The sequence below is a fragment of the Amborella trichopoda genome, chromosome 2 (genome assembly GCF_054954075.1).
Source record: "Amborella trichopoda isolate Santa Cruz 75 chromosome 2, AtrichopodaSantaCruz75HAP2 v2.0, whole genome shotgun sequence".
NCBI lineage: Eukaryota > Viridiplantae > Streptophyta > Magnoliopsida > Amborellales > Amborellaceae > Amborella > Amborella trichopoda.
Window position 1 is genome coordinate 62,685,248 of NC_142337.1, and position 16,600 is coordinate 62,701,847.

The following is a 16,600-nucleotide window of genomic DNA, read 5'->3' on the forward strand; positions in this document are numbered from 1 at the left end:
TAACCTCAATATAAATAATTTCTTAATCGATATTCTATTTTGATATATAATTGAAAAAAATAATAGCTCAAGATTAAATAGAGACCGTCTGATTTTTAGAAGGTCAGATTTAACTATTAGAAAACTCAAAACTCAATTTTTTTTTTCTTTTTGAAAATAATCATCGACTGATTCTTGGGTGCTTCCCTAAATTATAAATTGGAAAAATTCTCCCAGTCTAGGTCTTCAAACTGAGTTAGTATATGTACATTATGCCTCCGCGGGAGCATAATATACACGCCCAAATCTCGTTGGGTTCCATGCAATGGATGAAGGAGAAATCTCCAAAATCTGTTACAGGAGAAATCTGGAGAGAGAAAGGAGAGAGAGAAAGTCAATTTTAAATTTAAAGGACGTCCGATTCAGAAGGATTCCGAGCGAGAATCGGTTTTCATGACCCACAACCTCTGAAGAATAGCATCACCACCTTAAAACTCTCTCTCTCTCTCTCTCTCTCTCTCTCTCTCTCTCTCTCTCTCTCTCTCTCTCTCTCTCTCTCTCTCGTACATCTAAACAAATTATTTCTTTTCGATTTTGTATAATCTCACGATCTTGATAATACCCAATGCTCAACAAACGCAAGCCTGCAAATCCTTGTTATTACTTAAGCTTTTAGGCATTTTTGGTGTAACTCTCATGGTGGTGCCATGATTTTTAGCTTGTAAAAGCTATTATTTGGTGGTCCTTATGGACAGAGACGTTGGAATATTGGAAGCTCGTTCCAACGACAAGGTTAGCCCTACTCTCTGTTTTTTTTTTATTTGACTTAAAGTATTTTTCTGGATTTATTTGGAATCTCATTAGTGGGATGATTATTCATGACCATCATGCTTTCATGTGGTTTTTATAACTTTTATTTGATGGGGTAATTTTGTTGGTTTGTATGATTTTGTTAATTGCTGTTCACAAAATACAGATGTATATTAGATTTTCTTTCCAAGGGATAAATAAAGTATGTATTTTTTCTGTTCTGGAACTGGTATCTCATTTGTGGGAATGCATGATTCAAATTTGTAGTCTTTGTTTCTTATTATAAATAATGGTTGTAAAATAAAAGTTTAGTTTCCTCTGGTTTTTTTTTTGTAATATTTCTCTCTGATTTCTGGATTGACTTACTACTTTGTTGAGTTTCTTTTATTTCTTTGCTTTCTCCCCATAGGTATTGCACTCTCTCTCACACACGTCAATAGATTTTTGTTGGGTTTCTTTTCTTTTTTAATTTCTCTCTCTAAGTTTTGAGAAGATCAATAGCTTTTTGTTGGTATTCTTTTTTAATTTGTCAATCTAATGATTTGGGTCGTTCTTTTCTTTTCTTTTTTAAATTCTTGTTGTTCTTTACTGTGTAATCAAGCACACGCATGTTTCTAAGTAAAAGTTCATTTTTCATTTATTTTCTGATGAATAGTAAGTTAATTAAACAAAAATAAGTTAAATCGATGCAAAGAAAAGCACAGAACAGTGCTAAATCGATTTTGCCAAGGAAAATTTGTTTCTATTTAGGGGTGACAACTGGTCGGGTATGGGTCGGGTCCGGCTGGACCCGGACCTGGACCCAAACCCGAATGGATTCAAGTCCAAGTTTTGGACCTGGACCCGACTTGTTGGGTCTAACAATTGGACCCATACCCATACCTGTCGGGTCTTGGGTCCATTGTCACCCTCACTAGGAACTTCTTTTCTTTTCTTTTTTTTTGCACCCTTTTTACCATCATTGACCCCTATTATTGGCAACAAGGTCATAATCACCCGCTATTAGATTTCAAGCCATGTGATTTGTCGTTTAATAGCTAAAGATGAGTACTAGTTCTAATTATATACGATTCTTAATATACTCAAATGATTAGGGCTTAAACTAAAGTATTTTATCTCTAACTGTTTAAGGGTATGGTTCGGGTCCAGTTAGACCTGGACTTGGACCTGTATAGTGTTCGGGTCCAAGTTTTGGAGCCGGACCTGACACGCCGCGTCCAAATGCTAGACCCATACTCGACTTGTGTCGAGTATACCTGGCGGGTCTCGATCCATTGCCACTGCTAGTTATATTGTTCGTTCGCTGTGAATATTCCTTTTTATTTCAAAAATACTGTAGAAGCTATGCTTACAGTTATTTGTTCATGCTGGTAGGAGAGAGCATTCTGGTACAATGCTTTTTTGGAAGATTCTAGCAAGAAAGAAAAATTATTAATTAGAAAAATGATGCATATATACCAGTCTTAGATGAGTATCTTCTACTTTATCGTAACGTATTTATAAACATGATTATTCTTGTGCTCGTGGAAGTGTGAGCACCAGTCGATTACTTTCCCACAGTATTACTCGTTTCTTGAATCCTTGGTTTCATTTTCTTTACTAGTACTACTCTTATGGGATCTCGTATTGTTTCCATGGAACTTAGAGCTTATGGATCAAGAAATCAGATAATCAATAGTGTAACGCATGGGCTGTTCAATCATGCAGGTTAGATCAAAGATTTATTACAAAAACATTCTCCTTTTAGCTTATCAGAGCTTTGGTGTTGTTTATGGTGACTTGAGCACATCGCCTCTATACGTCTTCAAGAGCACTTTCTCAGATAGATTACACAAATTTCATGATGAAGACGCAATTTTTGGTGCATTTTCTTTGATATTTTGGACTCTCACATTGATTCCATTATTCAAGTATGTCTTCATTGTATTGAGTGCAGATGATAATGGTGAAGGTAAGCCTGTATAAATTTCTTTACTAAGAAATTAGAAGAACTATGACAAAACTACAAGAAAGGGAATTTGAAAAGCTTTTTTAGATTAAGAGTAAGGAACTCTATTTCAATCCATTCCTATTTGTTTTTTCTTTCTTTTTTTCAGAAAAACGAAAAAACTTATTTCCTTGTTTGATTGGGGCGACCATTTACTAATTCTTTGATAAACTTTGGATTATGTACAGGGGGGACATTTGCTTTGTATTCGCTTCTTTGTAGACATGCAAAGTTTAGTTTGCTTCCAAATCAGCAAGCAGCTGATGAGGAGCTCTCTACATATTATAGACCTGGTTACTCATCAGGGATTGTTGGGGCTTCCTCACTGAAAAGATTTCTAGAGAAGCATAAGAAGTCGAGAACAGGTTTACTTGTTGTGGTTCTCTTTGGTGCTTGCATGGTGATAGGTGATGGTGTTCTCACACCAGCCATTTCTGGTAAGATGATTATGCTATCTTTTCTGGCTGTGGTGGTGCTTTCTTTGTAGCTCTTGGCTCTTTTTGATGAGGGAAAGTATAGTATAGTACACTTTCCTATGAAAAAACCGGTCTGGTGGGTCATCATTGTTCATTTACATTTCCTTTTGATGAAGTGAATACTAGTTCCATTTCATTTTTAAGTTAATCAGATTCATACGCTTGTCGTGCTAGAATCAAGTGTTTTTATTACTCTTAGTTATTGATAAGTCTGTATTTGTTGTTTTGTGGCAGTTCTGTCATCCATTTCTGGTCTGCAAGTTCGCACGCACAAATTAGACAATGGTAAGTGCCATTTTGCCAGATATAGCTGTTACCTCATGGAGATGGGTGGTGCTATCATCTAATAATGGTCAGTAAGAAACTTGACTTTGGGCACCTGAAACCTAAAGTCTATCCTCTGAAAACATATGAATTAGATTCAAGCCACTAAGCAATCAATTTAAACACCATGACCTGGAACCTAATGGCTGATACCATGAATCTGTTCCTTAGAAGTCCTACCTTAGATCTAAAACCAAGAAAATTTCTGTCGTGCACCTGGTAGATCTGCCTATTTTCATTCTGAAACCATAGATATGTAACTACATCCCCCTTGCATTGTAACATCTGATACCATGAACCTAATGGCTTATAGAATTGCTCCAGTCTGAACTGTGCACTCCATTGTTCCAAACCAATGCGTGCTGCTCAACAACTGCATCAACCTGGTTCAAATATTTTTTTTTTAATTTGTGTTCCAATTTAAGCTTTTGTTAAGTATATATCTTTCAATGTGTCTCTTAACTGGGTTCCTACTATTGAATCATCATAGTTTCATCAGACTGATGCTCTAGGTTTCATGCATTGACATGTGGTTTAATTAATTGATCTAGATTGAATTTCACTAGAATATGTTACTTGTCAATGAAAGTAAAGTTACACCAGAAAAGCCCTAGCATATGTCAGGGGTAGGCACATTCTCGAAATGAGAGAAACGATAGATCAACTTGGGAAGCTTATCCCTGACTGAGAGTGAATATGAGACCATAGTGTATGTGTTGGACTTCCAAGACCTGAAGTCCCTAACTCAGATCCAAGGGATGCATCACAGATAGAAGGTCATTAGAGAGAGAAATGAAAAATTCACTTTATATATTTTTGTACCTATAAATTTCATTTCCATGCATTCTCGAGCCTCTTTCTTTGGTCAACTATACTTTACTGATCATATTTTCAAAGACTAATGAGTTGTTCCCGTGGATTCACATAGGTGTGGTGGTAGTAATTTCCTGCGTTGTGTTGGTTGGCCTTTTCGCCTTGCAACACCATGGTACTCACAAGGTGGCATTCATGTTCGCACCCATTGTGATTGTCTGGCTCTTGTGTATTGGCACAATTGGCATTTACAATGTTGTTGTTTGGAACCCTAGGATTTTTCGTGCCCTTTCTCCACATTATATATACAAGTTCTTTAAAGCAACAGGAAAGGATGGTTGGATTTCTCTCGGGGGAGTAGTTTTGTGTATTACAGGTCAGTCTGGTGGTTTAATTTCCAACTTTATGTGCCTTTTTTAAAGGTTAAGGGATTTAGAAGTCATGCATTATAAGTGACACGGAATATATCTTTGTTGCCTTTCACAGGGACTGAAGCTATGTTTGCGGACCTTGGTCACTTCACTAATATTTCTATCAGGGTTAGTGCACAATTGCCTCTTCTTATGTGGTTGGGAAATTGGAACTATTTTGAATACCATTCTCAAGTTTCATTTTCCTGTATTACAGGTTGCTTTTGTTGGATTGATATATCCTTCATTGGTATTACAATACATGGGTCAAGCAGCTTTTCTTTCTAAGAACTTCTCTGATATCCATACAAGTTTTTACAAGTCCATCCCTGGTAAGCCTATATCTATGAGTATTATTTCCAAGCCACACTCACACACACACTATATATATATATATATATATATAGAGAGAGAGAGAGAGAGAGAAATGATCCTATAAGACCCTCCCCCAACCATGTGTGTAGCACCCCAAAGGATCACCATTAAATTTGGCATGGATCTATAGAAAAGTCAAGTCCCACACCCATGTGATAACTTTTCTACAGATCTGTGCTAACTTTAATGGTCATCCTTTGGGGTCCTACACACATGGGTGGGAGAGGGTCCTATTGGATCATTACTCATATATATATATATATATATATATATATATATATATATATATTTGAGCAATGATTTCATGCAACCGTTGTGTAGTAATATGATGCAACAACCTTAAAAAACCATCTTATGGCTATTTGTTTGATCCAAAATTTGAAATATACACTCTCTTTATTCTAATAAACAATCACAAAAAAAAAAAAAATTGAAAACACAACTTAGAAAGTATTTTTTTAGCCCAATTAACATAGGCTGTTCATTTTGGTGAGATGCTTAGATCTAGGCCTTAGAAGGATTTTTTAATTTCCAAATTTTTTGGATGGCTTTATTATCATTAGATGAACAATGTTAAAAAAGAAAAAAAATGATTTTGAGTTTATAAAGGCTAAGATATTAAAATTCACAAAATGAATGGTCTAGATTCATTTTTAGAGGGGACTCATTTTGACCATATCTAGGGTTCAAATTGAATTTTTGTTTTTGGGGGGATTGATTATTGAGATGAAGAGAGTGTGTGTGCAAAATTTGAGGTCATACAAATGCCACAAACATGGTTTTCTAGAAGTGTCGATGCATTATACTATGATACAACCGTTGCTTTGGATCATTGCTATATATATATATATATATATATATATATATATATATAAGAAAAGTATTCTCAACACCTATAGGCGAAAATAAATAGTGATTTCGCCTATACTCATCACCGTCTAAAGTTCATCGCACGGTCACGATTATCAGGTAGTATTTCATTTTTCATTTTTTTTCTATAAATCAGAATGATCTGAAATTTGGAGCGTATGTACATCTTAGTGAGGTGCATCTAATAAAAATATGAATATATATATAAATTGACCAAAATACCCCTGTAAATTTTTAGGGGCATTTTGATCAATTTATATTTTACAAATTATTTTTTTATATTTTTAATAGATTTTTTATTTTTTATGAACACACGATCCAAATTTCAGATCATTCCAATTCGTAGAAAAAAATGAAAATTGAAACACTACCGGACAACCGTGACCGTGCGATAAATTTTGGACGGTGATGAGTATAGGCGAAATCACTGTTCATTTTCTGTTATAGACGTTGTGTAGTGTGCGATGAACTTTGGACCGTGATAAGCATAGGTGAAATCACTGTTCATTTTCGTCTATAGGTGTTGTGAAGTGTTGTCCACACATACACACACATACACACACATACACACACATAAACACACACACACATATATATATATATTTATATATATGGAAAATTCTTCCCAACGCCTATAGGCGTAAATAAATAGTAATTTCATCTACCCTCATCACCTTATGTGCATCTAATAAAAATATAAAAAAAATTATCCGCAAAAAATAAATTGACCAAAATACCCCCAAAACTTTTTTGGGGTATTTTTCGTCAATATTTTTCATATAAAGTATTTTTTTTATATTTTTTGAAGATTCCACTATTTTTGATGTATACACGCTCTAAATTCCAGGTTATTCTGGTTTGTAGAAAAAAAATAAAAAATAAAATACTACCGGACAATTGTGACCGCGTGATGAACTTTGGACGGTGATGGGAGTAACCGAAATCACTGTTTATTTTCTCCTATAGGCGTTGCGTAGTGTTTTCCATATATATATATATATATATATATATGTGACCCAGATAGAATTTGTGCTAATTGGACAACCACGAGTTAATTTCAATTTTAGGCTTTATTTTTTCTACAAAATCATTTTTACATGAAATTTGGTGCATGCATGCATCTAGAAAAGACACCCAAAAAAAGATCGATCGAAGCAATTTGAATGAAAAATTGACCAAAATACCCATGAATGATTCATGGGTATTTTGGTTAATTAATACCCCTGAATGTTTCAGAAGTATTTTGGTTAATTTTTCATTCAGATTACTTTTCTTCTTCTTTTTTTATATTATTTATTGAGTGTTTCCTTTCCAGATGCATACATGCCCCAAGTTTCATATTATAAGGATTTTTTTAAAAAAATTAAAATTAAAAAACGCAATGCAATGTAGTCTATCCAACAGCTGTAGGCATTGAATGTAAAAGTTTGCCTACCACCAGGTCTTGTTGTTTTCGGGCCATGTTTTGGGTATGGTCCTAAGAGCACTTGATCAGTAACTAAAAAGAAAAAAGTGCTTTTGAGTACATCTAACAATAGATTTAACATCCATCAAAACAAACTGGTGTACTACCTCCATTTCTGGATGTTAGGTGTCTATTTTTGGGTCTATGTTTTGGGGATGGTCCTTAAACAATCTAGATCAACAACTAAAAAGAATATATTTTTTAGTACATCTAATGGAAGATCTAATATCCACCAAAACAAACACCTTACACCAATTACACTCCTTTCAGAAAACATTTTTATAGGTTTTTCCAATTGTTTTTTAGTGGGAACATTCTCTAGGGACCAGAGGATGTGGAAGGAACAAATAGCCCTAAAGAAAGACACCTAACATCAAAAAATGGAGGTAGCTGAACTTGTAAAGTGAATGCCTATGGAGAGAGAGACTTCTGTAAATAGAAAGTAGTATATGTATGGTCTTTGAAGTCACTAATACTTTTTCTTCGATAGAGTCCGTGTTTTGGCCAGTATTTGTGGTGGCAACCTTGGCTGCTATTGTTGGGAGCCAGGCTGTTATTTCTGCAACATTCTCAATTGTTAAGCAATGTCATGCATTGGGTTGCTTCCCACGAGTCAAGGTGGTCCATACATCAAAGCGCATATATGGGCAGATCTACATCCCAGAGATAAACTGGATTCTTATGGTTCTTTGCTTGGCTATTACAATTGGTTTCCAAGATATAACAGTTATTGGACATGCATATGGTGAGCGATCTTTTTGGGGTTTTATTCATGATATTTCTCAGTTGATAGAAGTTGATTGTCTTGGAGAGTCGATCCTTTATTTTATGTTAACTTCTCAGTTAGTAGGATATTATTTTCTGCAGAATTGTTTCTCTTGTCCTTTCTTACAAGAAAATATTTTCTTTCCTTTCTCATTTTCCATAATACCACCTTCTAGTGAATTTTTTTGAACTTTATTCTAAAGACCAGTTTGTATTCTCTTATTAACTCTACTTGGCACCACGACCCTTTTCATAGTCACCACTTGGAGGCTGCCAGGTTGTTGTTTGGAATTAGTTGAACCTTCGTGCTGAGTATGATTGGTCCCAAATGAATAATGTTTCTAATCTCATATTTCAAATATCTATCTTCATGATATCTAGTCCTTGAAATGGGATGAAACTCTATATCATGGAGGGAATTTCTGAATATTAGTAATGCCATATTGCTATGTGATGCTGGAATATTTCTTCATTCATCAATAAAAGCATTTTGGAGTAAATTACCATATTTTATTTGGGGGTTAGACCAAAAAGCTGCATTTTCTTCTTGGCAGAGGTAAGGTTAGGCTCCTTTGGATAACTCTTGTTCTGAATATAATTTCTTCATTTCGGCTAACCAAACTGAGAAGCATGGGAATGGTTCAAGCATACAAGAGAAACTATCTAGATGCATTTGTTTGATGTACAAGTGCATGCAGCATAGATATAGAAGCATTATTCTTCTTTTATGCTAAACCAAGGATTGTGAATTTTTGTAGGAATTGCATGCATGACTGTGATGTTCATTACAACAGCGCTCATGGCCTTGGTGATCATATTTGTATGGCAGAGGAGCATTTTCTGGGCTTTCATCTTCCTTTTGTTCTTTGGATGTATTGAGTGCTTCTATCTATCTGCTTCAATCATAAAAGTGCCTCAGGGTGGCTGGGTCCCTCTTGTATTATCTGCGGTATTCATGGCTGTCATGTACATTTGGCATTATGGAACCCGGCGCAAATATCTCTTTGACGTGCAAAATAAGGTCGTTCTCCCTTTTTTTTTTCATACTTTCCTTTCTTGCCTTTCCTATAACTAATACACACACAAACACATGCACGATTCAGTTGCAGAGTAAGTTGTCCTTTCTTCTGTTGCATTTCATACTTGGTTCAGAAACTGCATTATCTTGCAAGCTTGGACTTGGACACTTCAGATTTTGAATTTCTTCTTCTTTTTTCCCTCAACTCTTCTTCTTTTTATTCTTTAAATTCTTTCTCATCTTAATTTCATTCTAGGTCTCCATGAAATGGATCCTCACTCTAGGTCCGAGCCTCGGAATCGTCCGGGTGCCTGGGATTGGGCTCATCTACACGGAGCTAGTCACCGGAGTACCCGCCATATTCTCCCACTTTGTGACCAACCTTCCTGCCTTCCACCAGGTCCTTGTCTTTATCTGCGTAAAATCTGTCCCAGTTCCCTATGTCCCTGCCGAAGAGCGCTACCTTGTGGGCCGCATTGGCCCTAAGGCCTACCGCATGTACCGATGCATAGTACGGTACGGATATAAGGATGTCCCCAAAGATGATGACGTTTTCGAGAACCAGCTCATCCTCAGTATTGCAGAATTCATACAGATGGAAGCAGAGGAGACCCAGTCTGAGGGCCCTGCATCTAGCTCTGGCCTCCTTGATGGTCGGATGGCTGTCATTCGAGCCCCTGTTGGACCGGGCACAAGGCTCTTGATGTCGGAGGATGATGGCACTGATGAGGTCGCGGGTGAGGCGACGAGCACTATAAGGAGTAGCAAGTCCGTGACCTTGAGGGGGCTCCAAGCTTTGTATGAGCAAGACTCTCCAAGCGTGAGTCGGAGGAGGAGGGTGAGGTTTGAATTGCCTGAGTGCCATAATTTGGACCCTAACGTGAGGGATGAGTTGTTAGAGTTGGTGGAAGCAAAGCACTCAGGGGTGGCATATATAATGGGGCACTCATATATCAAGGCAAGGAGGACCTCCTCGTTCATTAAGAAGTTTGCTATTGATGTGGCTTACTCTTTTCTTAGGAAGAATTGTAGAGGGCCGGCTGTTGCCCTTAACATCCCTCACATAAGCCTCATTGAGGTCGGAATGATCTATTATGTGTAGTAGGCCTATGCTCTTCTGTAATGGCTCGACTAGAAGAAACTTGGTTCTTCTGGTGGATAGATCAAGGTTCCAAACCAGTTCTCATCCCCAATTTTCCATAAACCAAAAGAGAGATACAGAAGAAAAAAGAGGAAAGGCTTTATATCAATTCAGGTTTTCTCTTAATGTCACCTCTCGGCTTTGCATCTTACCTACCTTGTTCCAAAGAGGTGGTTTTAATGGCTGGTCAGAGTTTTGCAGCTATCAATTGTGGACTGTTTATCCTCAGGTATACAGGCGAAATGGATAATATGCTGAGGCCAATGAGCTTATATTCCTGTTGACATGGCACACAAACCAAAATTCTTATATCTAACGAATTGCACTATAGTACCAAGAAATCCGTACTATATAAATTAATCTGCTTAATGACGATATGGATACATTGATGCTGGCATTTTGTTTTATGATTTAAGAACTTGCCATTAAAGTAAGTATATAAATACATGTACGTTTAAATCAGCATGCAGTTAAGACAAAAGGCATAGAGATAAATGTAACCATGTCTTACCGAGTACACTGCATGTAAATGGTGAGAGATTCGTATTGAGATCTTTGAAATTTCTCTTCTATTCTGTGCAAAGGCCCGATTGATTATTGACAAGTCAATTTGATCAACTGAATTTGCTAGACCTCATTTCTTGGGAATTAGGAGGTATAACATAACACCATTTATAGGAAAGCATCAGACCTTCTGCAAGTTTAGCAATGTATTTCCAAGTTTTTATCATTGATTGTCCTCATTAAAATGCACACATTTGTGTAACAGGGGAGTATGCATGTATGTGTGTGTATGTGCATGCGCATTTGGACCAGATTTTAGAAAAGAGAGGAAGAATAGATGTAATGGTTTAAAAATATAAAATATATTAAAAAGTTCATCCAACTTTATTTAGCTGGCTGAAGTAGTTAAAACCGGCTCGCTCGATAGGTCAATTATTTTGACCAGTTTTGTGCTAAATCCGGTCTTTACCTTGGATTAGACCTACCAGGGTACACTTGTTGGGAATTTGACCAGTCAAACCACTAGTTCAGTCTGGTTTTAAGTTTCGCTCTGGAATGCTATACCTATATTACACACTGAGTCAGAAACCCTTTCAAATTGTATCACTTATACCATTCTCTCTCTCTGGGAAAGGTTAATCAGAATTCATGATGAAAGCTAAACATAGTCATTCATATTATTTAAGAGAACTCCTATAGTCATTCTATGGGCATTGCTTAGCTAGGGTGCTACCCCACCATAAAACAGTGCTAATTCACATTGCCCGTCAATTGGCGGTGGGCTGGCGGTCCAGGCAATGCATTCTGCTCAGTGGGTGTGGCACCCCACTTCACCATTACTCTGTATTCTTTATCTTACAAAGGCACAAAATATTGTAAAACACCTGCGCGCCCACAAATATTGATCCTCTTTTTTTTGGCTGATGTGCATCTTTGCATCAATTTTCATTTGATTTTTCATGAAAAAGCATCCCTTTTGATTTTCTGGTTTTATCACACACCAAAAGTTGCCCAAATGCAGACATGTTTTGCCACGGCATCCAAACACCCCCTAAACTTTTCTCCTGGCATAAAATATCCTTCCATTTTTCAATCATTTATCTACAAAAAATAAGATATGACATTGTAATGACATGAGGGTTGGCAGAAAATTAATTCAGAGTATTAAACGCATTTTGCACAATGCTACCTCTGACTCATACATTACTTTGATAATTGTCCTTGTCAAATTATCAAACCCACCGCTATCTAAACATGAATTACAATAGGGGGTGGAATATTAAAGGTAAGTTAATAACAATAATTTGTCTGAGATTTCGTCCATTATCAAAACAAGTATTAGTATATTCACACCTTCTTTACACCAAATCAAGCTTTAAACAAACCAATTTCAACCACCCCTAAGCCTCTCGGTAAACAACCAAAAAGAGAAGGCAACAACCTGCAAGGCAAAGAGAGAGAGAGAGCAAAAACACAAGGCAACAAATACACGAGAGCGAGAGAGAGTAAATCTCTTAATAGCAATATACTTTAAATAGGGAAGAGAGTAAATCTCTTAATAGCAATATACTTTTAATAGGGAATAGCAATATACTTTTAATGGGGCTATATTTGTGAAGAACCCAAGTCAAAAACATCAGAAAGGGACTGACACAAAGTGTCTGAAACCTGGGGCATGCACCCAAAAAGAAGAGCATTGTACTCTTCCTCTTCAATACCCCACAGGCTGCTACTTCCATGTTCCCCTATGCCCATAACGCCTGAACCATCTTCATCATAATCATCAAATCCACCATTGAAACTGAAACCATCCGTACTTGTACCATTCCATGCGCCATGCTCACTGCTGCATTCCCCTACATTGGCAGAAGCCACACAGTGAACACCCACTGCACCACTAGACTGATTAGTTTCACGGCTGAGAAAATTTGGTATGCTTTTTTCATGGCTGGAAATACTGGGTCTCCTCCTTTCATGGCTAGAAGTGGTTGTTTTCTCAGAAAAAGTGCTGCTTTCATGGCTAAATTTGGTGGACTTCTCAAAGAAGTCAGTATTTTCAGGGCTAAAAGTGGTGGGTTTTTTAGAGGGATCACTTCTTTCATTGCTAAAAGTTATGGGGCCCTGAGAAGAATTACTTCTCTGATGGCTGAAAATTGCTGATTTCTCAGAGAAGTTGATATTTTCATGGCTAAAAGAGGTGGGTTTAGAAGAAAAGCCATCATGGACAATGCTCCCCAAATAACCGGAATCCTCTTTATTCCCCACTAAAGAAGCAAAACCACCACTGTATTCGGAGGCAAGCAGGCCCTGGCTCCACTTGGCACTATCCCATTGGGTATGACTAGAAAGGTGGGTCCCACCCTGAATTGGACCCTCCCAATCGCCGGACTCTATAAGGGATTCTCCACACGTGGTGGAACCCACCATGATAGATTGCTGATGTGGACTCATCCGTGAGTGTGTGGTCCCTGCTGACATGGCACGGCCCGACTGGGGAAATAAAAGCTGATGTGGATTGCTCGGGTTGGTTGGGTGGATGCCGGCCGGTGCTGATGTGGTGAGATCCGATTGGGCGAGAGTGTTGCTCAGGTTCAATAGCTGCAAGGGATATTGCGAGGCGTGTCCCAATTGGGCAAGCAAGTGCTGACATGGCATGGGCTCTGCGGAGGTGTCGATCGCGGACAGGGAGAGAGGGTGGGGCTGCGGAATGGCGGGGACATGAAGTGGTGGGGAGTGGTAGTTGAAGTTGGTGCGGGCGTCGGAGCCCTTGATGGAGAGGGCGGCGCGGTCGTAGGCGAGGGCCGCCTCCTCAGCAGTGTCGAATGTGCCGAGCCAATGGCGCTCTTTAGTCGAAGGGTCCCTGATCTCCGCAGCGTACCTGCCCCACGGCCGTCTCCGGACCCCCAAGAACTTGTTACTACTAGTGTTGCTTCCTGGCTCAGTGGGTGATCTTTTCCTGTTGTTGTTGTTGTTGTTGATGATGGTATTGTTGGGCCTCCAAGTGAAATCAGTTAAGAGAGAGGAGGAGGAGGGGGGAGATGGGTTCAGCTCCTGTGTGATTTTGAATGAGCCTGTGGCATGTTCGTCCATCCCTCCAACCATTGCATGTGTGTGTGTGTGTGTGTGAAAGAGAGGAGAAGGGGTTGGAGTGGGTGGGGGGATGTCGGGTCTGATATTGAACGAGTGAAAGGGAAGGTTGCTTCTATGTAGTGTGTGTGTTGTTGTGTGTGTGTGTGTGAGAGAGAGAGAGAGAGGTGAATCGAGAGTTGAGGGAGTGGGAAGGTCTATTTGGGGTGTGAGAGAATGCAGAGGATGAGAAGAGTTTGGAGAAGTGTGGTTTGAGAGTGAGAGTGGTAGGGGTAGGGGGAGGGGGAGGGTATATATGTAGGGATTGGGTGAGTGTGGATTGTTTGTGGTGGGATATAAAAGGACAGAGCATGGGATGGACAGGAGATGTGATTACCCTCTTTTGGCCCTACTTTTCCTTTTTTAAAGACAAGAGTATGAAGATGAAAATATTCATTAAATTACACAACTAGCTTGGGGAAACTCCTCTCTTTGCAACTTGAAGAATTCCCTCTTTACTTTTCCTAGTAAAGAAAAAACGGTTAGTTAAAAGTTCAAAAACCAAAAATTCCCATTACACTTCCAAATGAATGTAAGCATGCTACGTGGGTGAGATTATAATTCTAAATCTACATTAGCTTGAGATTAGTGTTAATTAGAAAACAACCATAACATCAATCAGCATTAGGCTTTCCAAAAGGAGTGGTTAAAGTGTCAATTATATTGGTCAGAAGTGAAGTTTGAACTTTGTTTTCTACTCAAATTCAAAGACAAACACATATAAAATCAAAAGAATTTTAAAGTAGAGGGAGAAGAGGTTGTCCCCATGTATGTTTAAAAGTTTATTTGGTGGAAGCATTGTCTTGAAATTTGGAGGCAATATTGGTAAGCAAGTGACCCACACATCAAGAGGGGCTCGAGAAATGGCCCCTTAGTCTTCACTCAACTTGGAAGTGGAGCTTCCCTAATTTTAAATGGAACCAAACTTTCAAAAGCTAATGACACCTAATGCCTTCATATCTCTAGTGAGTGTGTGTGAGAGAGAGAGGGTTGGCCCTGGCCTACTCCCTATAGGGTTGGAGGCCCGGCCATGCTCTGATTGGGCCAAAGAGGCGCCCTAGCTCCGACCTTGCCTAACCCGCTCAGGGCCAGGCTAGAAAAATGTTTAACAAAATTAAGGGAAAAATAAGGCCGGGAAGAACTAGGGTGGCCCTGACCTTGGCCTGGCCCTCGGGCCACATTTTGTAGTTCAGGCCGACCGGATTGAGACGAGTTGCCTAGCCCATTCCCACCCTTAAGAGCGACGAGTCCATTTGTTTGAGACAAAAATCTAAAGAGTGCATTTCAAGTTCTTGATATTTGAGTCCAAATCTTTACCCTTCGGCGTTGGCTTTCCTAAATTTGAAGAGTAGGTTATATTTTGTCATGTAAATATAATGTCAAATCATGTTGGCGATAAGGCAACTAGTTTATTGTCAATGCATCACATAACAATGTTTTGGACTTGTATCCAACAAGAAACTATAAAACAAATCAAAGCGGGCTCCACTAGTCACCTTCATTTACAAAAAGTGCAATTTTTGTGCATGCGTGCATGTGCTCACCAAATTAGAGAGAGACAGATTTCCTGCAATTGAAATTATTATATACTATGAGCTCATCTATTTTTGGTGTACCTAACAATTGGTATTGGTCGTTAGATGTCAAATTGGATGGCTTAGGACGTGTCACAAAGTTTTAGATTTTTTTTTTTTACTTAGAGTCTAGTCAATTATACACTCACTACCATCTAATTTGAAATCAGATGGACCAAAGTGATTGTGATTTCTTTGTATTAAAAATAAATGATCTCTTTATATACTTTTTTTTAACAAACAAGTCTCTTTGTATACTTTCTCTTGTGTGGATGAGGGGGGAGAGAGGGATAGGGATGTCTCAAGTAGTATTATAAAACATAACTCAGGAATGGAACCGAGCCATGGGCCGGGTCAGTGTAACCTCAACCTGTCCGAGTAACGAGCCTTAACCGGCAGGTCTCGGCCGACCTAATTAGGGTAAAACAAATTTTAAAAACTCTCAAAAAATCAAGTATAACTAAACAAAATATATCCAAATGAGATTAAAAAAGTAACGAAAAAATGGATTTTGAAACATCAATTTGTGCCAGGGGTATCTCAGAAATAATCTAAAAAGGAAAGAAACTTGTAAAAATATCTATCTGTAGCCAAAATACTTTTCAATCTTTTCTAAAAGAGTAATGATCCTATGAGACCCTCCCACACCCATGTACGTAGGACCTCAAAAGATCACCATTAAATTTAGTAAAGATCTCTAGAAAAGTTATCACATAGGTGTGTGACTTGATTTTTCTAGAAATCTGTATGATCCCTTAGGGTCCTACACACATAGGTGTGGGAGGGTCTTATAAAACCATTACTCTTTCTAAAATATTACAAAAAAATTTCAGTTTTAAAAAATTTTAATTTTTTTAAAATTTTCTTTTTAAGTTCTTAGCTTGACCACCCTAACTAGCCACAGCTAGTGGCTAGTTCCATGTAACCTGGCCCAGCCGGGTCGTCCCGTCTGGTTTTCCTAAC

The 16,600-nt window shown here is 38.2% G+C and overlaps 2 protein-coding genes across 7 annotated transcripts; one reads left to right on the forward strand and one right to left on the reverse strand.

Moving 5' to 3' along the window:
* Nucleotides 1–227: 227 nt before the first annotated feature.
* Nucleotides 228–11,003, forward strand: LOC18445278 (potassium transporter 7). Of its 6 annotated transcripts, none has more exons than XM_088859346.1 (11): nt 411–771; nt 2,497–2,740; nt 2,965–3,213; nt 3,487–3,537; nt 4,505–4,575; nt 4,665–4,765; nt 4,876–4,928; nt 5,017–5,131; nt 8,000–8,254; nt 9,033–9,295; nt 9,549–11,003. In XM_088859346.1, exons 5-11 carry the CDS (start codon nt 4,562–4,564, stop codon nt 10,392–10,394), a joined length of 1,647 nt encoding a protein of 548 aa, XP_088715472.1. In that variant the 5' UTR covers nt 411–771; nt 2,497–2,740; nt 2,965–3,213; nt 3,487–3,537; nt 4,505–4,561; the 3' UTR covers nt 10,395–11,003. The 6 variants fall into 6 exon arrangements, with proteins under 6 accessions (XP_006855479.2, XP_088715468.1, XP_088715472.1 ...); XM_088859347.1 differs by having other exon boundaries at nt 415–771; nt 2,726–2,831; XM_088859344.1 differs by having other exon boundaries at nt 536–771; nt 2,497–2,831.
* A 1,257-nt stretch (nt 11,004–12,260) lies between these two features.
* Nucleotides 12,261–14,275, reverse strand: LOC148783415 (uncharacterized). Its single transcript, XM_088859348.1, has one exon. The coding sequence runs from the start codon at nt 14,037–14,039 to the stop codon at nt 12,543–12,545; it is 1,497 nt and encodes a 498-aa protein (XP_088715474.1). The 5' UTR covers nt 14,040–14,275; the 3' UTR covers nt 12,261–12,542.
* Between the last annotated feature and the right edge of the window lie 2,325 nt (nt 14,276–16,600).